Source organism: Pollicipes pollicipes, unplaced genomic scaffold (genome assembly GCF_011947565.3).
Source record: "Pollicipes pollicipes isolate AB1234 unplaced genomic scaffold, Ppol_2.1 Scaffold_6138;HRSCAF=7277_pilon_pilon_pilon, whole genome shotgun sequence".
Lineage (NCBI taxonomy): Eukaryota > Metazoa > Arthropoda > Thecostraca > Pollicipedomorpha > Pollicipedidae > Pollicipes > Pollicipes pollicipes.
In genome coordinates this window covers 23,789,927-23,810,319 of record NW_023596818.1, presented here as the reverse complement: position 1 = coordinate 23,810,319, position 20,393 = coordinate 23,789,927, and the positions used below count along the sequence as shown (strand labels likewise).

The 20,393-nt window shown below is 54.4% G+C and overlaps 1 protein-coding gene across 1 annotated transcript; it reads right to left on the bottom strand.

The window, feature by feature from the left end:
* Positions 1-50: 50 nt before the first annotated feature.
* LOC119106353 (beta-catenin-like protein 1) lies at positions 51-18,991 on the bottom strand. The gene is given in 11 exon segments (XM_037229979.1): positions 51-199; positions 666-882; positions 2,434-2,573; positions 3,944-4,125; positions 5,662-5,862; positions 6,282-6,418; positions 6,420-6,617; positions 7,595-7,873; positions 9,825-9,977; positions 15,269-15,400; positions 18,902-18,991. Coding segments are annotated over 10 exon segments (1,626 nt in total). The 5' UTR covers positions 15,299-15,400; positions 18,902-18,991; the 3' UTR covers positions 51-110.
* Positions 18,992-20,393: the final 1,402 nt, after the last annotated feature.

Below are 20,393 nucleotides of genomic sequence, written 5' to 3'. Positions count from 1 at the left end.
GCTGATGCGCGCCCTTATTTTCCAAAGAAACTCCAGGACAAAAGCGCCTGTCGAAATGATAATAATGTATTGTGATCACGCGATGCGAGCTATACGGGGGCGAAGGGGCTTTAGAACTTGTCGACAAGCTGCAGTATCCGCTGCTGCTCCGCCTGCCTCTCCTCCGAGTCGTCCCCTTCGCCGAGGTTGCCGGCGTACTCTGTAAACAGAGCGGCGACAAGGCTGTTACCGCGGGTCGACGCGGCGCCGTATTCACTGCTGACCAAGGATCAGTTTGCCGCTGAGCACACCACGCTGTGGAGCACGGCATTACACCGATGCACATTGGCGCCACTGTACGTGCGGGCTGCATCAAAGCAAAGGATGCGATCTTCTGGGGATGGATTCGCTGTAACAGCTGACGAGCATCTCCCGTCTGGCTGACACCAAGAGGATCAGTAGGATCTTACGGTGAGGGACGGGCGGGGGGGGGGGGGGGGTGAGGCGATGATCTGGGGGTGCAGATTGGATGCCAGAGGGTAAGATCGGTCACCTGAGCGGTCACGCCGCTGACACCTGAACTAAAAGCACTGCTACCGCTGCCAGGACGGTCAAGGTCATAGCCCTCTGTCCCCTGCTGGCGACGCGCCTGCCCGCCGCGCCTGCCCCCCTCCCCTCCCCCTTACCCCGCATGATGTTCCTGATGGTCTTCACCGAGGCGTTCCTGATGTTCAGCATCTGCATGACGCGCTGCTTGACCTGGGCGGCACCGGCCGCGCACACCTCCAGCACGATGAAGTCCACCAGCTGGAGGGTGAAGAGGCCGCCCTCCAGCCGCCGTCCGTACAGCTCCTCGTCGGTCAGCTCCTGCTCCTGCTCCAGGCCCACGTCCGTGTTGTACACCTGGAGGGGCGGCGGGTCGTCAGCAGCGGCGCCGGCCGCTTCGCGCGCACCGCTGGCGCCGCTTTGGACCAACCGAGCGGGCGTCGTGTCCGAACATCTTCTGTCGCGCTGGTGCCAAGAATGCTAAGTTCACCAGGGCGTGGGAACTGAACTTTCAGCCAAAACGGTATATGAGAGTGGAGTATTTATCTGAGTGAAAAATGTGCACTAAGGCACTGACTTTGTGTGTTAAAAATCGAACTGCAGTGCATACAAAACTAAATGCATTCCATCCATTCCGCCGAGTCCGGCACTTTCGACTGCAAGTAACAACATGAAATGGGTAGTGACAGGCAAATAATTTCAGCAGCGGGCAATGTTCCGCACGCGTAAAATGGGGATACTGTTAGGGCGGGAGAAGCCAGCAAAACACCCTATGAGTGTTATTTAGGGGAGCGCTCCATATTTATACGGGGTTTTGAGCTAAAACAGCCACCTTGAAGACCTTTCGGTGCCGTTCACAACCATGTCCTTCTAAAGCCCTAAGCCCCTCTAGTTTCTGAGCTACACGGCCGCGATAATGGGGAAGGGTATATCTGGGAGAGTATGTCAAAGCCACCTTGGCATTCATGACGTCATAATAACGCCATTCAAATCCTGCTATTTCATGAGCCATGTGACGATCAAAGCCAATACAAATATAATTGTCGAGATGTTCAGATCTGCCGTTCGTGAGCGCGATTACATATATAACGGCCATCAATTGGCTCTCAATCAATGTTGTGCAAGGTACGGTGATGTAATCAAACCACGACGCATCGAGGACCATATATACTAAACAAAACTGCGCTGTCTAGAGCAGTCTTTTCAAAGTACAAATTATACCAATAGTTTTAAGTGAGCTTATTTCATCATCTCTGATGCCTGCTTCAATACCATCAACAATACCAATGCTTCAATACCATGACACAAATGTACGCCCAGTGTACACTTGGCGGCATGCCAAACAACCCAAACACTAAAGACGGAGAGCTTCTTTGCACCAACATACGTCTGGAAACTACGTTCACCATGGCGTATTAGCGACGGCACATGGATTTGGCATGACATGACATGGACGACACAGTGGCTAGGCTGCGCGCTGGGAAAACAAGGACGGAGGATTTGTTCCCCACGGTGGCCGTGCATCCTGGCAGAGGTGAGGCGGCCGGCGTCACATGACTTCAGCTGCTGGGTGGGTCGTGAAACACCCCCAATGACTGGCAAGCGGCAGGGGATGCGACAGCTTAAAACCGTTAGTTTTTTCAGGCGAACCGCAGCTGAACGCGACACTACGAGGGCCACGCACCGGCACAGGCCGCGTCTGACGGCAACTCAGCGCCCACCGGTGGCGTGTTGCCAACGACCAACGGCGCCGGTGACCGGTCTGGCACCACTGGTCCCGGCGCCGGTGACCGGTCTGGCACCATTGATCCTGGCGCCGGTGACCGGTCCTGGCGCCGGTGACCAGTCCTGGCCACAGTGACCAGTCCTGGCCACAGTGACCGATCCTGGCGGGCGGGCTCTTCATACCTTGTCCAGATACTTGAAGTGCAGCTCCATGAGCCGGTCCACCTTCTCACAGTCGTTCTCCGTGAACTTGGTGATGATGCGCTGGCGCACCTGGCCCCGACAGTGACGCAGCAGGCCACACAGGATCGACACCACGTGCTCTGGGGAACACCGTAGTCACGGGAGCTCAGCCTGCCGCCGGCCAGGCGCGCCGCCGCAGCAGGCCACACGGGATCGACACCACGTGCTCTGGGGAACACCGTAGTCACGGGAGCTCAGCCTGCCGCTGGCCAGGCGCACCGCCGCAGCAGGCCACACAGGATCGACACCACGTGCTCTGGGGAACACCGTAGCCACGGGAGCTCAGCCTGCCGCTGGCCAGGCGCGCCGCCGCAGCAGGCCACACGGGATCGACACCACGTGCTCTGGGGAACACCGTAGTCACGGGAGCTCAGCCTGCCGCCGGCCAGGCGCGCCGCCGCAGCAGGCCACACACGTGCTCTGAACTCAAGCGAGGTGGGTACAACAGTTTAGAATGGCTGGCGGGTGAGTATGGGCAATGCCTCATGAGTGGCCCGTGGATGGTGCGAAGGAAATCTTACCCCCCCCCCCCCCCCCCCCCCACCGTCTCAATCGTGAACTAAGCCGTCGAGCAACGGTGTCGATGCCGATGTTGTCATGCCACAGGTTATGCCCACAGTTTAAGCCACCCGCCATGAAAAATGTGAACGAAACGGACTGCTTAGTTTTGTTACGCAGTGCTTGCATCGCATTTTTCGGGGAAGGGACGTGGTAACTATAGACGTTGATGAAAACGGTTTTCATGAATGAATGGCAAGGCAGTTCATAATTTGAATGGTGACTGTCACCGCCCTGACCTGACAATTGCTGTCTTTCCAGCGTTCACCAGTGATGTGGTGCTCTGTCCGTTCATCTCCGCCGCCCACGCACCACCAGATGACACCCACCACATCGCCCCTAGCTCTCCCCCCCCCCCCCTAAACGGACGTCGACCAGGTCCTCTCACGCTTGTGCTGTTCCGCGATCCCCTGCATCAGGTCACCCCCGCCGGTCCTGACCCTCGCGCCCCTCCATCGTCCCCCGGAATCGGATGGGCGTGCATGCCACCCCCGCCGGAGCTGACCCTCGCGCTCCTCCATCGTCCCCCGGAATCGGATGGGCGTGCATGCCACCCCCGCCGGTCCTGACCCCCGCGCTCCTCCATCGTCCCCCGGAATCGGATGGGCGTGCATGCCAGCCCCGCTGGTCCTGACCCCCGCGCTCCTCCACCCTCCCCCGGAATCGGATGGGCGTGCATGCCAGCCCCGCTGGTCCTGACCCTCGCGCTCCTCCACCCTCCCCCGGAATCGGATGGGCGTGCATGTCAGCCCCGCTGGTCCTGACCCTCACGCTCCTCCACCGTCCCCCGGCATGGGATGGACGTGTCTGCCAGAAGCGCCGGTGCTGACCCTCGCGCTCCTCCACCGTCCCCCGGAATCGGATGGGCGTCCGCCAGCCTCGCCATACCCACCCTCGTGCTCCTCCACGCTGAGGCCGCGCCGCCGGTGCTTGCGCGGCGTATGCATGAAGAGCGGGAAGAGCGTGCGCAAACCGAGGATCTCCACCAGCTTGTTGCAGTTGTCTGCGCCCGCCGGACCTGACGTGGCGTAGTTGAGCACCTTCAGCGCGCCGTTCCGCGACAGCTTCTTCTCCCTGCAGAATGGCACGCGGAGGAAGGTACTCGGTCAGTCGGGACTAGGACTCAGTCGGCGACAGACGCGGCATGACAACGCTGTAGGGAACATATGACGAGTAAATACCTTGAAAGCACAAAAATGTTAATATTAAACGTGAGTCGAATCGCAGACGCCCAACCAAACGGTAGAGTCGTCCTCGACCCATTCCGCTGCCTTCCCGTAGCCGTGGAAAGTTACCGGGCCCCTTGGTTTTCCTGGTTTTCAGCTTACCTAAGAAAACACTATGAGTGTGAGAATATATGACAGTTTCGGGAAGAGCAAAACTCTCTACTAAGCTGCCGAACAGCATGGAAGTTTCCAGAGATCGGCACTAGGTCCACTTCTCTACTGCATCTTCGTGAATGATCTAAGCCTCTTCGCAGAGGGTGCGGTGTTGTTCAACATGCGGACGACACCCAAATTCTAGAGAGCGGCAAAAAACGACACTTCCAAAATGTCGCCGCGCCTATAAAACACGTCCTAGCCTCTCTCGATGTTTGGTTTCGCGCGGAAAGTCTCAAAGTAAATGTGAGAACACATAGCTAATGTCGTTTGAAGGCCCACGAAATCTGCGCAGCCCCCAAAATTAACTGTAAACTTTCGTGAGCGAAAATTATGCCCTGTTCGGAGATAAAAAGTCTAGGTCTGGTATTTGACCAGTCTCTCAGCTGGAATTCCTACGTTCCTTTCGACACTAGCCGCTGCTTTGGTACTCTCCCTGGTCTATCACGTCCAAGGAAATACTTGTCACCCCCCCCCCCCCCCTGTCGCCTCTACGCTGGTGAGGTCCTCTGTCCTCTTGCAGATCCGATACTGCTGTTCGGTTATGGGAAAGACACTCAAAAATATCTTCAGGATCCAAAGTCGTCAATGTTGCAGTAAGAGTAATCGCTGGGGGTAAAAAGTTCAATCACGTTTCGGACCTGCTGGAGGAATTTGACAGACTCTCCGCAGACAGCCTTGCCAAATACCACACATTGACACTTCTACACTAGGTGCTACATTCTAAAGGGGCAGAAGCACTGGCTCACTAGGATGTAGCACCTTGCGTACAAGTGTGACGACCACGTGTTTGATGTCTCCGTGAGCTCTAGCAGGTATCTCAAACGAGATCGTCACACGCGGATCTGCTGGTCCCTAGGTCACCCACTGATATGGGAATGAGGCGCTTGTGCTGTCGAACTTCCACCCAGTACAACTCCCTTGCCCGTAACCTCACACGACTCCCTCGTGCGAGGTTTGGCCGTGCACTGAAGCGCCACCTATCACTTTCGACGTCCATCCTGATCACAGAATGGCCCGAGCCGTGCATGCATGCGCAAAAGTGTTGCGTGCGTGCGTGCGTGCGTGCGTGCGTGCGTGCGTGCGTGTGTGTGTGTGTGTGTGTGTGTGTGTGTGTGTGTGTGTGTGTGTGTGTTCGCATTTGTAGCCAGTGACACCTTGCTTTAATGCTGCGATGGCCAAGGCGGCCGGCGCTCGGCGGCGGCGCGGTGGCCCGGCGGCGCGTGTTCACCTGAGCATGAGGTTCATCAGCTGGAGGCCTTCGCCCTTCAGGAAGCGGTCCTTGTTCTCGGCCAACAGCAGGACCGAGCAGAGCGAGTCGAACATGTTTTCCATGCACTCCTGCTCCTCAGAGGAGGCCGGGTCGTGGCGTTTGTAGTAAGCCAGCTGCTGCAGCAGCACGTCGATACCGTCCAGTTCGCCGAGCAACGTCCTGCAGCATCCCCGGCGTCAGTAGAAGCACCACCTCGCCGCCACCGGCCGCCGCACGGCGCCGAGCGACGCCTACAGCTCATGCGGGCTTTCTGTCGCCGGTTACACTTTCGGGGTTTATTTCGCAATCATTTCCTGCAGCGACTGGGACGTGAAAAAATGGGTCGACATATCAATGAGGATAAGAAATGGCATGACCGTATGAGCCAATTCAAGTTTCAAAGTAACCACTTCGCCATCACTTTTTAGCACTGATCTATCCCGCAGCCAGTAACTTCGTCTCTCCCTGAGCTATCCGGCCACCACTGAGTCCTTTCACCCACAGCCCCAAGTCTGTCCACCTCGCGCTGCCCACCTCAGCGCAGATCCGTTCCGCTCACACCGACCCACGCCTCACTCGCTGCCTCACCGGCTACCCACCTGTTCTCCTCGTGGCCCTGCACCAGCACTGAGAGCATCTCACTGGCGTACAGCTTGTTGGCGTCGAACGGCGCCTTCAGCTGCAGCCGACCGAGCAGCCAGGCCATGAGGCCCTGCTGGGCGGCCGGCAGGCAGGCGGGCCGGCCGCAGCTCGGTCACGTTCTCGACGATGGCGAGAGCGCTGTGCACGCCGGCCGCCTCCTCGGTGACGGCCTCGTCCAGCCGCTCCATGGTGTGCACGAGCACGGCGACGGCCTGCTGCTCGAGCAGCGCCGCCACCAGCCGCTCAGCGCCCCGCTCGCCGGCCTCCGTGTCCGTCTCCACATCCGTCAGCTCCTGCCGGCGCCGCAGCGGGCGCGTCACTACATCCGGCACCAGCTGCGCAGCGCTGCTGGATGTCCACGGCTTACCACGGGCAGCAGAGATCGCAACCATACGGCCCAGAGAGATTACCCCGATCTGGGTGCAATAAGTCCCGTCACTGTGCGGCAAGATGCACACTGGAGAAATCACAACAGAACAGTCCGCAGAAAGCGCCATCAACCGGCGCTGCGCGGCGTGAGGAGATCACAGCAGCTGTCGGGACGGATGCTGCCGCGCCCTGGGATCTCCCGCTGCGCTCTGCGCCGGCGTGAGGAGATTAAAGCAGCTGTCGGGACGGATGTTGCCGCGACCTGTGATCGGCTGCTGCGCTCTGCGCCGGCGTTGCCAGACGTGCGCTCAGTCGCCACCCTGTGATCGTCGCACCCGCCTACACGCTGGGTAACGAGCCCGGGGCGTGGGGGACGGAGCTGCCTGCCCGGCTTGAGGCACGGAGGCAGAGCTAACGCGGCTGCGCTGTCGGCGGTTCGGCACATCAAACCGTTTGGATAATGAAAACGACCTCGCTGTTTGGTGTTTGGCAACTGGAGCCAGCGTCAGCCTCCGTGCCCGGCATGCCAGAAGACAACCGAAAGTCCCGTTACGACGCGTACTAAACAGAGTCAACTCTTAGCGTGACAAGACCTGAGCAGATGGCGACAGCTCCAAGTACCCACATGCCGACCAAAGCTCTCACCACTCGGCGCGTGCCTAGGACGGTGACAGCTTCCGCGCCCAGCATCGCCTCGCATGCAGCCCACCGGCTACCAGTGACAACGGCAATCTGGGCTTTCAGGCGCGTTACCTACTAGGTCCAGCAGCCCGCTCTCCCACCCCCCCCCCCCCCCCACGACCTCGCTCATGCAGCAGCGCGCGCCCCAACTCGCCCACCCCAACAGGACCAGCGCCGCCCGAGTCCCGTGGCCAGCAGCCGGTCCGACCGGGCGCCCGACCTGCAGCAGGTCGATGACAGCGATGGCAATGTCCGTGTTGTCGTGGCCGAGCAGGGCCAGCAGCGACGCCACCGTCCCCAGCTGCACCAGGCGTGTGTACAGCTCGGGGGCCGTGGCCACCGCGTGCAGCGCCTGGATCGCCTCGTGCAGCTCCAACTCCGAGTCGAGGAAGCGCTCCGGCTGGTCAGCGTGCTTGGTGCGCATCTCCTGGTTGCGCAGCGTGCGCTTCTCCAGCGAGAGCACCAGTCGCTTCAGCAGGTTCTCGTCGAGTGGCTCGGCCTGCGTGCAGAGCGCAGGGTGGCTGTTCAGCGGCTCCTATTGGACACAGCACCGGAGAGCGGTGCTCGCCTGTCAGTGGTGCCCAAACCCGCAGCACCTGACGGTGGTACCCAAACCCGCAGCACCCGAGAAGAGCTTTTAGTCAGAGCCTCCGTCCGAGCACAGCAATGAAAGAGGGGCTGTTGGTCACTGGTTTCACCTGAATGCAGAGCACAAAGAAAAGGTTTTTCGTAAAAGATCAGAACTAAGCACGCATAGAAGTCTGACAGGGTCCGAAGTCCGATACTTAATATGGGAGTGGTGGTAGGCGGCACCCCACAAAGTGAGTCGCGACCAGTGCATCGGCCAAATGAACAGGATGTGGTTTGTGGGGACGCATAGGCAAATGAACCGGTTTGATTTGTTAGCCGGCTCCTGCCGTACTAGGGCTCCGTACTAGGGCTCTACCGTCCGTACTTGGGCTCCCGCTCCTCCGGGAGGCAGTGAGGGGCTGGACGCTGGGAGTATACTGACAAGAGGCTGGTTAGTGTAATATGCTGCTGTGATGCCGACGCTGCTACGGCTAACTCTACTTGTGGTCATGCAAGGTTGACCAAATAGCTAAAAATGCAAGGAAAGGAATGCAAGACCGGTTAGTTACAAAGATACCACAGATTGGGAGGGGCAGAATCATTCGCCAGTAATTTGCCAGCAAGCCAGTAGTAATAGCCTTGTTCGTCGTAGAAAAACCAGGAGAATGGAGAGATAGATCCGTTGATAATTCGGCAACGTGCCTTTATCGGTGCCAAACTTTTCTTTTCTTGGTCACAAAAACTTTACGTTCCGATTAACGTTCCGATAAAGACACGTTGCCAAAATACCAAAGCATCTCTCCATTCTCCTGAGTATTATTCGAGGAATAAGGCTGTTACTACGGTTTGATCTAGATGCCTAATATTTCTCGCAAATGCACTTAAGAATTTGAATAATTTGCGGTTTTACATGCACAATACGCGACGTATTATTTAGGGTTTGTGCTCTAATCCGCTGCGTCAATGAAGCCCTGTCTCAACAAATCAGCGCAGTTTAGATAGGTATGTGATGAAAGTGACACAAGATTTAAATACTTCGGAACGCATTTGGAACAATGAGCGGAGCATGGACAGACAGAAACATGAAAAACTCGCTTTTGTGCTTTAATGCCACCGGTAGAAAAGGTAGAATAAAATTTCAAGCACACGTTTCGCCGAGTCGCATGCCAATCAAGATCTGGAGCCTTTGCCCCGAGAGCTCCCACCCTTATCTCTTCATTCCTGGGGCTTCTTCCCAACCTGATCCAACCGAACCTGGGGATCTCCGTACGTCGGGCTTCTGCTGCCTCGTCTGCAGGTGTATCTCCAGCTCCTCGCCAGTAACCAACTGAAATGGGCCTTCCTGCCGACCCTGGATATCTCGCTACCCCTAAGCCCTCACCTATGTCTTCCCGTCTCCATCTGAATCCCCAGCTCGTCTGTGTCATGACCTTCTCCCTGTCCGCCGAGCAGACATTTCCTCTCCAGCCCATACCTGAGGCTCCCACCGTGCCAGGTTATCCTAGGACCGTACCTGGGCCCCACCCGCCCGTCTGAACCTGAGCCTCTCCCGTCCGCCTGCACCCGGGCCCCTCCCGTACGTCTGAACCTGAGCCTCTCCCGTCCGCCTGCACCTGGGCCCCCCCCCCCGTCCGTCTGTACCTGGGCCCCTCCCGTCCGTCTGTACCTGGGCCCCTTCCGTATACCTGAGCCCCTCCCATCTGTCTGTACCTGGGCCCCTCCCGTCCGTCTGTACCTGGGCCCCTCCCGTATACCTGAGCCCCTCCCGTCTGTCTGCACCTGGGCCCCTCCCGTTCGCCTACACTTGAGCCCCTCCCGTCCATCTGTTCGTGGGGCCCTTCCCGCGCTCCTACACCTGGGGCTCCCCTGTCCGTTTGTACCTGGGGTTCCTGCTCCACCAGGCGCAGGATGTCGTCGGCAGTCGGCTCGTCGGCGGCGGCAGTGACGTCCGGCCGCGGCGCCGGCCGCTTCAGTGGCGGCTCGTCCTCGTCGTCGCCCTCGCCCTCCAGGTGGCGCTTGGTGTTCTGGTCGGGCTGCAGTGGACGGGTGGTGCTCAGAGATCGGCTCACGCGGCTGACACGGCCGGTCAGAGGTGCCAGCGCGGCTGACGGCCATCTTCAGCCGGACACGTACATCACCCCGCACGCCGCTCACCGCCTGCCATTAATGACGTCAGCACCAGCCACGATAGCACTTACGGTTGCTGGATGGATGGACCGAAGGCTGATTGAACTCATAATGCCAACCAGACGCTCAAATCGCTCTTGCTTTTGTAAAGGACAACCTTAGCTTTCATTTAAGATCACCTGTTAGTCGAATAAGATAATTTGTCGGGTGAATAGGAAAAACTGAGGTTTAAGTTTTTGAAAGCCACAAATTCGGACAATTGATCCCGCGCTTACGTGCAACACAGCGCCATTGGTGATCCTCGTTTATTAAACATCCCAAGCAACCGGCTTGGAAACATGACAACGGAACGTCACCGGAAAGACCCACCTACTCATCAACCAAGCCGATTTGACTTTTTTCCTCAGCGACTAATGTCCGACCGGGTGCGCCTATCCGCCAGTTTACCGGCGCCGTTGGGTCTGGCTGGTGACCTGGTCACGCCACTCCCGGCGGTGGCGGCCACACCTCCCCTCTACCGGTGGCGACGGCCGGACCAGCGCGGCGGGGGCCCTCGGCCCCCTCGGCCTCCACGTCCGCCGCCGCGGCCGCCGCGTCCGCCACGGCCGCGCCACGGTCTGCCGCGGTGGAAGACGACCGGCCGTCCGCTGAACTGCTCGACGGTGCAGCCGGCGGCGGCGCACTCCATCCGCTGGCGCTCGGCCCGACGCAGAGCCGCCTCGCCGCGCGTCAGATCCTCCTCGGCGAAGCCCAGGTCGGCGCGCTGGCGCCCGCTGTCCAGCACACAGGCGTGGGCCTCGGCCAGCGTGGCGTTGACGCGCACCTCCAGTCGGCGCGCGTCCGCCTGCAGCGGCAGCAGCCGGCGGCTCTTCACGCCCGCCGTAGAGCTGTTGCAGCGGCGCCAGCGCTGCTGCCAGCCGCTCGCCTGGCGCTGGCAGCCGGTCCCCCGGTCGCGCAAGCGCGAAAGCTGGCCCATGCAGCCGGTCGCGCGCTCAGCGCACTGATCTGCGTCGTCTGTGCAGAAGCGCAGGTGCGCCCGCGGCATCGCGCGGGCGCGGCCGCGGCTCATCAGCTGGTCACTCTGCCCCTCCAGTTCGGCGGCGGCGGCCAGGCAGTGGCCACCCCGCGCCTCTGTCAGCTGATGCCCGCTCCGGCAGGTCTGCAGCCGGCCCCGCAACCCCAGCACCGCCAGCTGGCCGCCGTGCTGGGCGCGCTCCTCGCGCCGTAGTTGCCGGCTACAGTCAACCGTTCGGTTATGGCAAGAATCGGCCTCGGTCCGGCACGCACCGAGTTGGGCCTCTAGAGTCGGCGGTGGCTCGCCCGGTGCCGTCCAGTTGGTGTCGGCCCGCTGTTGCTGCAGCTGCTGCACCTCCTCAGAGCACGCAGCTGCGGCCTGCTCCAGCTGCTCAATATGACCCCGGCAGCTGTTGTAAGCCTTCTGCTGCTCAGCGTCGGCAGTGGACGCCGAGCTAAGCAGCTGCGTTCTCAGCACGGTCAGCGACTCAAGCGAGGTGTTTTGAAATGAGAACCGCTGCTCGAGGTTACGAATTTCTACACGCAGACGGCTATACTCACAGTCAAGCACTGAAGACTCGTTTCGTAAGGTTTCTACCTCACGAGCCAACGCCTTGCTAGTTGAATCCATTTCCTCAATTCGCTCGCCCACGCGACTAATATCGTGTTTCAAACGCGATATCTCGTCTTGCAGCTCTGACTCTTCTTGATTACCGACTTTTTCTGACGAAACACACCCGACAAAATTGCTCTCTAGGCTTTCAGCTACAAGCAGCGCCAAGTATGCTTCAAGGCGGTCCAAGCGAACCGCCGCTATCTCCATATGAACGTTCAGGCTGCGGCAACGTGTGGATTGCCATATCTCGCGTACACGGGCCTCGCACTGTGGGACATAAGCTGAGAGAGCATCACTTGTGTTTCTGCACTCGTCCAGCAGTCGGAAGGCCATTCGACGGTCGGCCGATGGCATGCGTTTGAGCTGGAATTCTGAGGCAGCGTTCTCCGCATTTAACAGTCCACTTAAGATGACTAGAAAAACCCAGCGCATCATAAACCACAGGGTTTAGTCCGCTAGAGGCACGCCGAATGACCACCTGCAAAGAATGAATTCGCGCAGGAGTTAAAGGGTTTCCAATGGATACAGTTACAGATGTTGAGACCATGAGGCTAACGAGCGTCCGATACAGAATTCGTCCCCACTTTTTACCGCGGGGCGCGGATGATTCGCCAGCGATGGTGAAAGATTTCAGTCGCCGAGTGCAGTCTCCAAATTTAAGGCACGCGACTTGAAGCCTAACATCCTTTACGCAGAAGGCTGATATATCGAGTGTACAAATAAATACTGATCAAATAACATGCCAATATGGCATATCACTGGACTCGAAATACAGCTCATTTGAATCCGAAACAATTAACTCATCTTGCATCTACCATGAACTTAGATAAAACACGATCAGCCATGAAACACGACGAATCGTGGACATCAGAGTGGGATGTATATCTGTGTTCACGACCATGAAACGTATGAAAGACACAGCGAGGCGTGTCATCGTGTTTCAGATCTGACATTGTTGTTTCTCTTCATTTTCGTTTTTCGAGATTGGCCTGGGACGACCGCAACACTTTTGGCAATAGGTGTTGGCCCATCGACGCAGTCCGAGATGGACATCGCAAATATTTTACAGCTCTCGCTGAGTCCTTCAGACAGTTGGTGCGTGGCACGTGCAAGATAGGAAGTCTGGCCTGGGCCAGTCCAGTCCAGACGTAGAGCACTTCAACGCCAGCGAAAAACACACTTCTTCTATGGATGCTTCTGACAAGCTCTAAGGCAGATGTTCACGCGGATGGTGTCCTATACATCTCGCATTCGGGTAGACTGTTCAACTGGGCTCCTCTTCGGCTATTCGTAAGTTGGCAGCGTTTCGAGCACACTTAAGAACAGAATGGCCGTCAACAAACGGAATATCCCAATCAGGGATCCATGTCCAAATCCCATGTCCCAACCACCATCCACGAACAATGAGAGCGTCACCCTCACCGTAACTGATGACATCCTCCGCCGGGTCGCGCTGCCGGAGATCTCACCAGACAGTAAATCCTAGTAATGCGGTCTCCCATTCGGCTACTTCTGGAAACTTGTTCAGTTCGGATGTCTTTGAGCCTCTCCATTTCCTGTATAACGTGGCCCCTTACAAGTACGAGAAGCACCATATGTGAACCTTGGCGGGATAGATGAATAGTATCAGCTTCAAAGAAACACGGTGGTAATACGCACTCGCATGGCAGTTAGCGTAACCATCCGGGATGTTCGTGGCAGTTATTACCATCATCATCAGCCTTAATCCATCGTTCCTTAGCCCCCGTCCCTGTTTCCCACACGCCATTTTTAAGTGCTCGTCAGCATCCTTTGCTCAACTTACCTTATCTAACACGCCGAATTCGTTCCCAACCAGCGCACTTTGTGCGATATTTGGTGCATAGGTGCAACAACATATACAACATTGCATAAAGCTTATTTCCAGACGACCACACAATGCTGGCATTTGGTTCATCTGAAATGCGGTGCCGCTGCTGGCGGAATGAGGGTGCCGCCCTGTCCTTTCCTGTAGGAGTGCACCGTGCTCCTTCCTCTTTAGAATCGTCAGGACTTACCAGACATTTTCACTACCGGTTCTCCCGGAATAGGCAGAGCATACGAGTCCAGAAAAGCAACTTTTTCACCCTGTAAACTCTCAAACAACTGAAATTCGCTTCCTTTGAGCCTTGTCTTCGTCCATAACGATATTGACTACAATGCTGCCGTAATGAAAGTATAAATACATCGTACTTCAACACCCATGCCAGGGTTAAAACTTCACAGAATGAAAACAGCGAGACTGAAACACTTCTGGCGAGGAGAAGCATGAGTGTGCCGCAACTTGTGTGCATGAGTGTGCCGCAACAACAAAGCCTTCAACTGGCAATCTTTGAAGGCCCAAGTTCCTTCACCACGCATCGCAGGCGTCAGTAGCATGGAGCGTCCTTGGTACACGAGCTGGCCACTGCCGAGAACGCCTGAACACCGGTCCTCGAGCCGCAGACTGGCCGCCGGGCGGCCCCTGCCGACCGGTCCGCTCGGAGGCCGCGCCAGGGCCCCCGAGCACCGGCGGGCGACATCCCGCCCGCGCCGCCGGTCACCACGCGTCGGCCGTCGAGTAGACGGCGCCACCGGTGTCTCGGAGCCCGGCGGAATCGGCGCGATGATGGCGTCAGTATGTGCAGACATGCAAACCCCAAAACGTGCGTGCGACTCGGACTTGTCAAAACGTTGCGCTGTTCCCCCTGTGGAGCGCTTGCCATTCGGCAAGACTGCGTCTCGAGGGTAGTCTGTTCCAGGTATGTGTGACGCGGCAGTTGAAAGCGCGCCACCTCGCCCCGCCTCGCCCTTGGCTCCGCACGGCCGGAGCGGAGCCAAACCGGCAGCTCGAGCCACCTGGGCTGATGCCCACTCCATACGGTTGTTCGGCTACATCTGAATGCACCCTGCGGTTTATGTCTGGCTGACGTAAGAAGCCTATGAAGTATGGCCATGCTGCTTCAGCCGCCATTGCATTGACCCCCTTGGTCATCCACAGGTATTTTAATCCGGCGGCTATGTTGGGTTCCTTTGAAACCCGCGGTAATATCAACACCGAATTTCATTACGTTTTGCATTATTCTCGATATTACTTGACAGCATAACCCCATAAAGTGAACCAGTACTGAACACGGAGAAATATAGGAGACTTCGTCAGCAATTGTTTATCAGAAGATTTTACCCTAATTTGTGGAATGACCACCAGGAAGCTGGAGAAATTGTATGGTGCTCAGGTCTTCGTCTGTTGGACGCTTCAGACTCAACGAAAATGCGAAGAGTCTCGACATGTCCTGATGGGTTCACGTCATTGTCACCAGAGGATGGAAGATTGTAAATCAGTGCATTCCGGGAATCCGCTCGACTGTCATTACATTTCGATGACAATACGGGATAAAACATACCACTGTTTTCGGAATTGCGCCATCAACAGCTCTTTTTTTAAAAATGCATACACCTTACAACAAAATAAAATAGCACGCCGAAACAAAAGAAACACAATGAAGTCGCGTTACCGTCAATAGCGCTGCCGCGGCTGGAGCGATGGAAGGCTCATCCGCGCACACATACCTTATAGGAGAGCAGCTCAGAGACGTCCATGACCAGGCGGCTTCGGCTCCCGGGGCACCTCGATCAGGGTCAGGACGTCAGCCACTGGACGCGACACGCAGCTTCGGCGGAACTCCTGTAGCTTACCGATCACTGAAACAGGGCACACAAGTGACATGCCATGCAGCGTCCTAGAATTACCGACTTTGGGTGCAGAGCAACACTCCATGAGGAGGAATTTTTCACTCCATCTCCCCATATTTTATGCAAAGTTTTCACTCCTACCGGATATTGTCTAACCACACACTCTAAACCCATATTTGCCTCTCAGAGGTTTTAAGATGTCATCCAAAACAGAACCCACTTGAAATCATCACGCATAAACAAGGCTCACAGAACCTGGACACCTATAGCTATATCTTTTGTCTTGCTTCACCTTCATCTGAATCGAGCCTACATATGCACAGAGAAAGGACACTAGGTATCATAAAGCCCAAGAGATCCAGCGACTCCAGCCGCTTGCATGCATCAAGTTGCAGCTGTGTGCCAAATACAAGGTTTTCACATATCCCCAATGTTTTTGGTCACACCACGCAAACACAACACCAGAAAATCAAAGACTAGTGCAAACACCAGCAATCTTTATCTTCTCATCTCTGTTTCCTTGGTCTCATACAGGTGTGATACAAATTAATTTTACCCTCCCTTCGATAATGTTTAAAGACACCATCTATGGCCAAAAATGTCAGGCAATTTCTCGGAACATTTTTCCAGCCGCAAACTTCCGCATAGTTTACACATACATCGGATTAATATGCCAGCCGCCAAAACATGTTTGAAATACACTCTAAAGTGAACAATTCACAGCGAATGGAGGAGACGATTTAAGGCAAGGAATTCATTTTTACCGTCATTTTTGCCTTGCTCAACCCCCCAGTTATCCGGTTTTTTTTTGGGGGGGGGGAGGGCGGCTCATGGCATGCCTCAATAATGATAACTCTAACCCATTCCAGTTTCGCTACCTCATCATGTTACATTATCCTGTTGTACATAACCTTGGGACAGACCTGGCACAGCTAATACAGGAGTGTTTGGTAGAGAAACTTTGCGCTCCAAAACTAATCTCTCGTGCAGAGCTCTCTCAGTGCAGAGTTCCAAAAGCGGAACGTACACGGGGCCCATATGGATGACGACAAGATCTCTCCCCTGGTTGCTTAAGTGATCCTGCCAGCTTCCACCCCTTGGCAGCGCTGGAAGGGAGGACTGTAAGTGGAACATCTTTGGTGATGAAGGAGGCATCAATTGCCATTGCATCACTTTATATTTCTTGTCATCTGTTATTGATGGGACAAGTCCATCTTTGTATTGAGTTTTGAACTACATGCACATCGTGAAGATAATTGTGTGGAATTCATAGCCCTGCCCTCCTCAAAACCTTAACTGGTCTAGCTTCTGAGTTATATTGTCATGAAAATGTGTGGACTATTTCTTTCAAGGTCACCCAGGTCTATGACATCATGTCATTGACATCTTGCCATTTCATTAGTAAGGTAGCATTCAAGATAAAAATATAATTGTTTAGTTATTCACAACTGGTGTTAGCTAGCGTAACGTCCAGATAAGACGGCCATCAATTGGCTCTCAACCATGTTGTGTAAGGTATGATGATGTTATCAAACAATGACATATTGAAGAGCAGTTTTACTAAACAAAGAATGTGTGTTGTCTAGAGCAGCCTTTTCCACTTAAAAGTATACTTATGATTATCAGTGAGCTCATTTCATGATATATGATGCTTCCTTCAATGTCCTCAAATGTGAGACATTCCATTTTTTTCATTCCAGACATTTAGCCGCCTCCGTGGTCTTGGGGAAAGATGCTGGACTCGTAATCCAGCGGCACTGGGTACGAGTCCCAGAGTGGGCGCATTGTTTGACCCAACTGAAATGGAAAGGCCAGCTGGCAACTGGCCCACGAGGTTCAACCCAGACCCGAGGCGGCCGTGTCGCAGCATTGTGGGGCACGTAAAACCCTCCGCATTCCTGTCAGGCGAAAGGGCGGAGGCAAAGTTACCTGTTGAACTGGACGGCATGCTTGGGTGGTGGGTTCGGGGTACACGCAACAAGCTATGCTTAGCAGGTACTCTGAATCCGAAATCACCCATACAAACCATTCGGGATAAATTTAAAAAAAGAAAATTCCTTTACAGCTGACAAATGATATGGTACCCATTATAAGACATCACAGCAATTCCAGATCTCCTCTTTGATCTTCCCTTCACATATTTTGGTTCATCCACCACAGCAGACATGTTGAAATTTGTCTCATCTCCTCCTCTTCCTTTCCACTCCTGGCTTGTTTACATTCTACATAAGGGTGGCCACTAAGGGTCACTTCTTGGACAAGCCTGGTGCCAAACTTGGAGATGTCCATCTCAGTTTTCCCTGCTGTTTTATCTTCCTTCTTGACCCAGACATGCTTACTTAGCTGCACCCTGTTGCTCAACTAGCTATTAATATGCATGTATTGCACAGCTGTAGACATGTTATGTAATTAGATGCAGTTGTGTGTACATACTACCTTGTTTTTTGTGTTTTTTGTGTTAGAAGCACACTGGTAGCTCATACACTATCTACATAGAAGATATTTAATTTTTAGCACCATTGTAAGACAGTTTCAGCCATGCACTTCCTGTCAGGTACCTCAGGTCATGCAACTGGCATAAACTTGGGGCTATCTCACTTTAGCACATCCCACCCACATGGGATCTATTTCTACACAAATCATACAGTATTCCACCATCACAACCACTGGTCAATGCAGAGTTGTTCCTATCTCCCATCCTGGTTAGGAGCTGGTAGAGGAGTCTGGCCCATGTAGACCTGAACCAATGACCCCCTACCAACCTGTGAAGCCTGACTTGGGCTCATGCCCTAGCTGACTGTGCCAGCAGCCTCTAATATTTCATAAATAGATAAGAACTTATACAGTTGTTGGATCCATACCACCCATGGCTAGAAAATAATAGGAAAAAACTACCTAGTTGTGCATAATCTCCCCCCCCCCCCCCTGAAAGTATGCTCCAGGTCAAGGATGGTAAGTCAGCCCAAAACAACAACATATCTATCTTTAACAGCACTTCTGGTGTACAATAATCAAACTGCCACCTACATATTGTGTGCTCTATTTTTTGGATTCCCGCAGAGTGTCCTATTGCAGCCTCACAGTATCCATGCTGTGATGCTGCAATAGGAGATAATCAACAGCATTTGGATGAAATGGTCTGGTCTGTGTATGCTTCAATCTTTGGCATACTTCAAACAAAGCTTAAGCAGCTAAATCATGATACTATTAAAGAAAAAATTATCACAATTATGGTGCAATCATACTTGTGTTTGCAGTTTAGCAAATTGACCTATTCTGACAGTATAAACCCTGAATGCGACAGGAAACCATAGGAGTGCACTCAAACTTATATTGATCTATACTACAATAACTACAGGTGCCTAACATACCTAAATATACGATTACACGATAATTGTTGGTTATTGTGGGTACATGCCAGGAACATTGCCGCACAACAAAATTCGCAAGACCAAAACACTGCATCCCATATTTCCCGACCACAGTTCTCAGGTTTCTAAGGCTACTTACTGCAGCTTGCGTCAAGGCTATTAACAGTTGGGCTTGTTGTCAGGCTCGACCGCAACTTGACAAACCGACCGGATTGGTGGCGAGTTTACTTCACAGCAATCCCAATAGGTCGCGCTCCGGAACCCTGCTTGAACGCAGCGAAGTCATGCGGCGTTTGCGGAGGCTATGCGACAGCCAAGCAAAGTGATACTAAAACACTGAAGTCGCCCCATAAATGTGCTAAGGTCAATTTTTTACTTTTACTGGTGTTGGATTGTTTTTTTTAAGGTATTTGATGCGCAATGGTGGATTAAGGACAATGAAATTAATATGAAAGGTCGCGAAAAACCATGACTATGACAATGACTGTGACGTGGCTTAGGGCATATCTTCTTCAAAGGCCAGTGCGTATACACCCTCCAAATTGGAGGGTGGCTATGCACCGGGCCTATACACCCTCCAACACGCAGGACGGTTACGTACAGGGCTTACCCTCCCTCCAAAATGGAGAAATACTACGCACGGGGCCTATCCAGTGATACACCCCGCCCCCCCCCAAAAAAAAAGTCTCCAGATTGACCAATTCACTTGCTGTAATCATAAAAAGCTACAGCTGTGAGTAAAAAATAGTAATATTGTCTATAAACATCAGATGGCCATCACACTATCTTCATCTAATCGAAGCCAATTTTCTGTATTCCTAAATTGTAGAAATTTGAGCCCGAGGGCGCAGTGGCCGGGCGATTACCGCATCTGGCTCTCACGTAGTGAGCTCGGGTTCTAATCCCGATGATGTTAGGATCCCTGAACAGTAATATGATCGATACGGACACCCTCATCCGTTGACATTTGAATGGTGACAAAAGTAATGTTCATATTAACATCCCGGGTCAAATACCCCGATCAGAAGCCGCCAGAGGACCTTCCGCGCCAGGGAGGGCACCAATGCAGGATGTATATCTGTGAGGGCCTCCGGGCAAACCCACCAGGCGAACCCGTCTCCATGTCGTCAGAATGGCAGCTAGTAGACACCCCGAGCTGGGACAGAATGACCTTTATGCAATGGCCCGGAAGGGAAGTGTGCACCTAACTTTTCACGAATTGATTCTGACATACGGTTGAACATTCCCAGATGAAATAGGACTGCCTATGTTTATACAAGCTGCTGGCCTCATTTAGATTTAGAGTCGACGTTCACGGGATCCTCAATATCTCCGCAGAGTGTAGACTCCCTTCCCTAGGCATTAGAAACTACGCCTCCGTCCGATATGCAAAGCCCAAGTTGTTCCCCTTAGTAGTGAAGCAAGTCGGCATCATCATACCACGCCGATAGACCATGAACAAACCCACTTGACAGCGGTCGTCGTTGAGATTCGAACCCGGGCCTACCGCGTACGGAATCAGACGCCGACCATCCGTCCACCGTGGATGCGGGCCTGCCGGCCGATACTTTGTAATCAGAAAACAACTGGCTTAGAGTGGGTAGATGGATTTCGTGATCGTCTCATACATA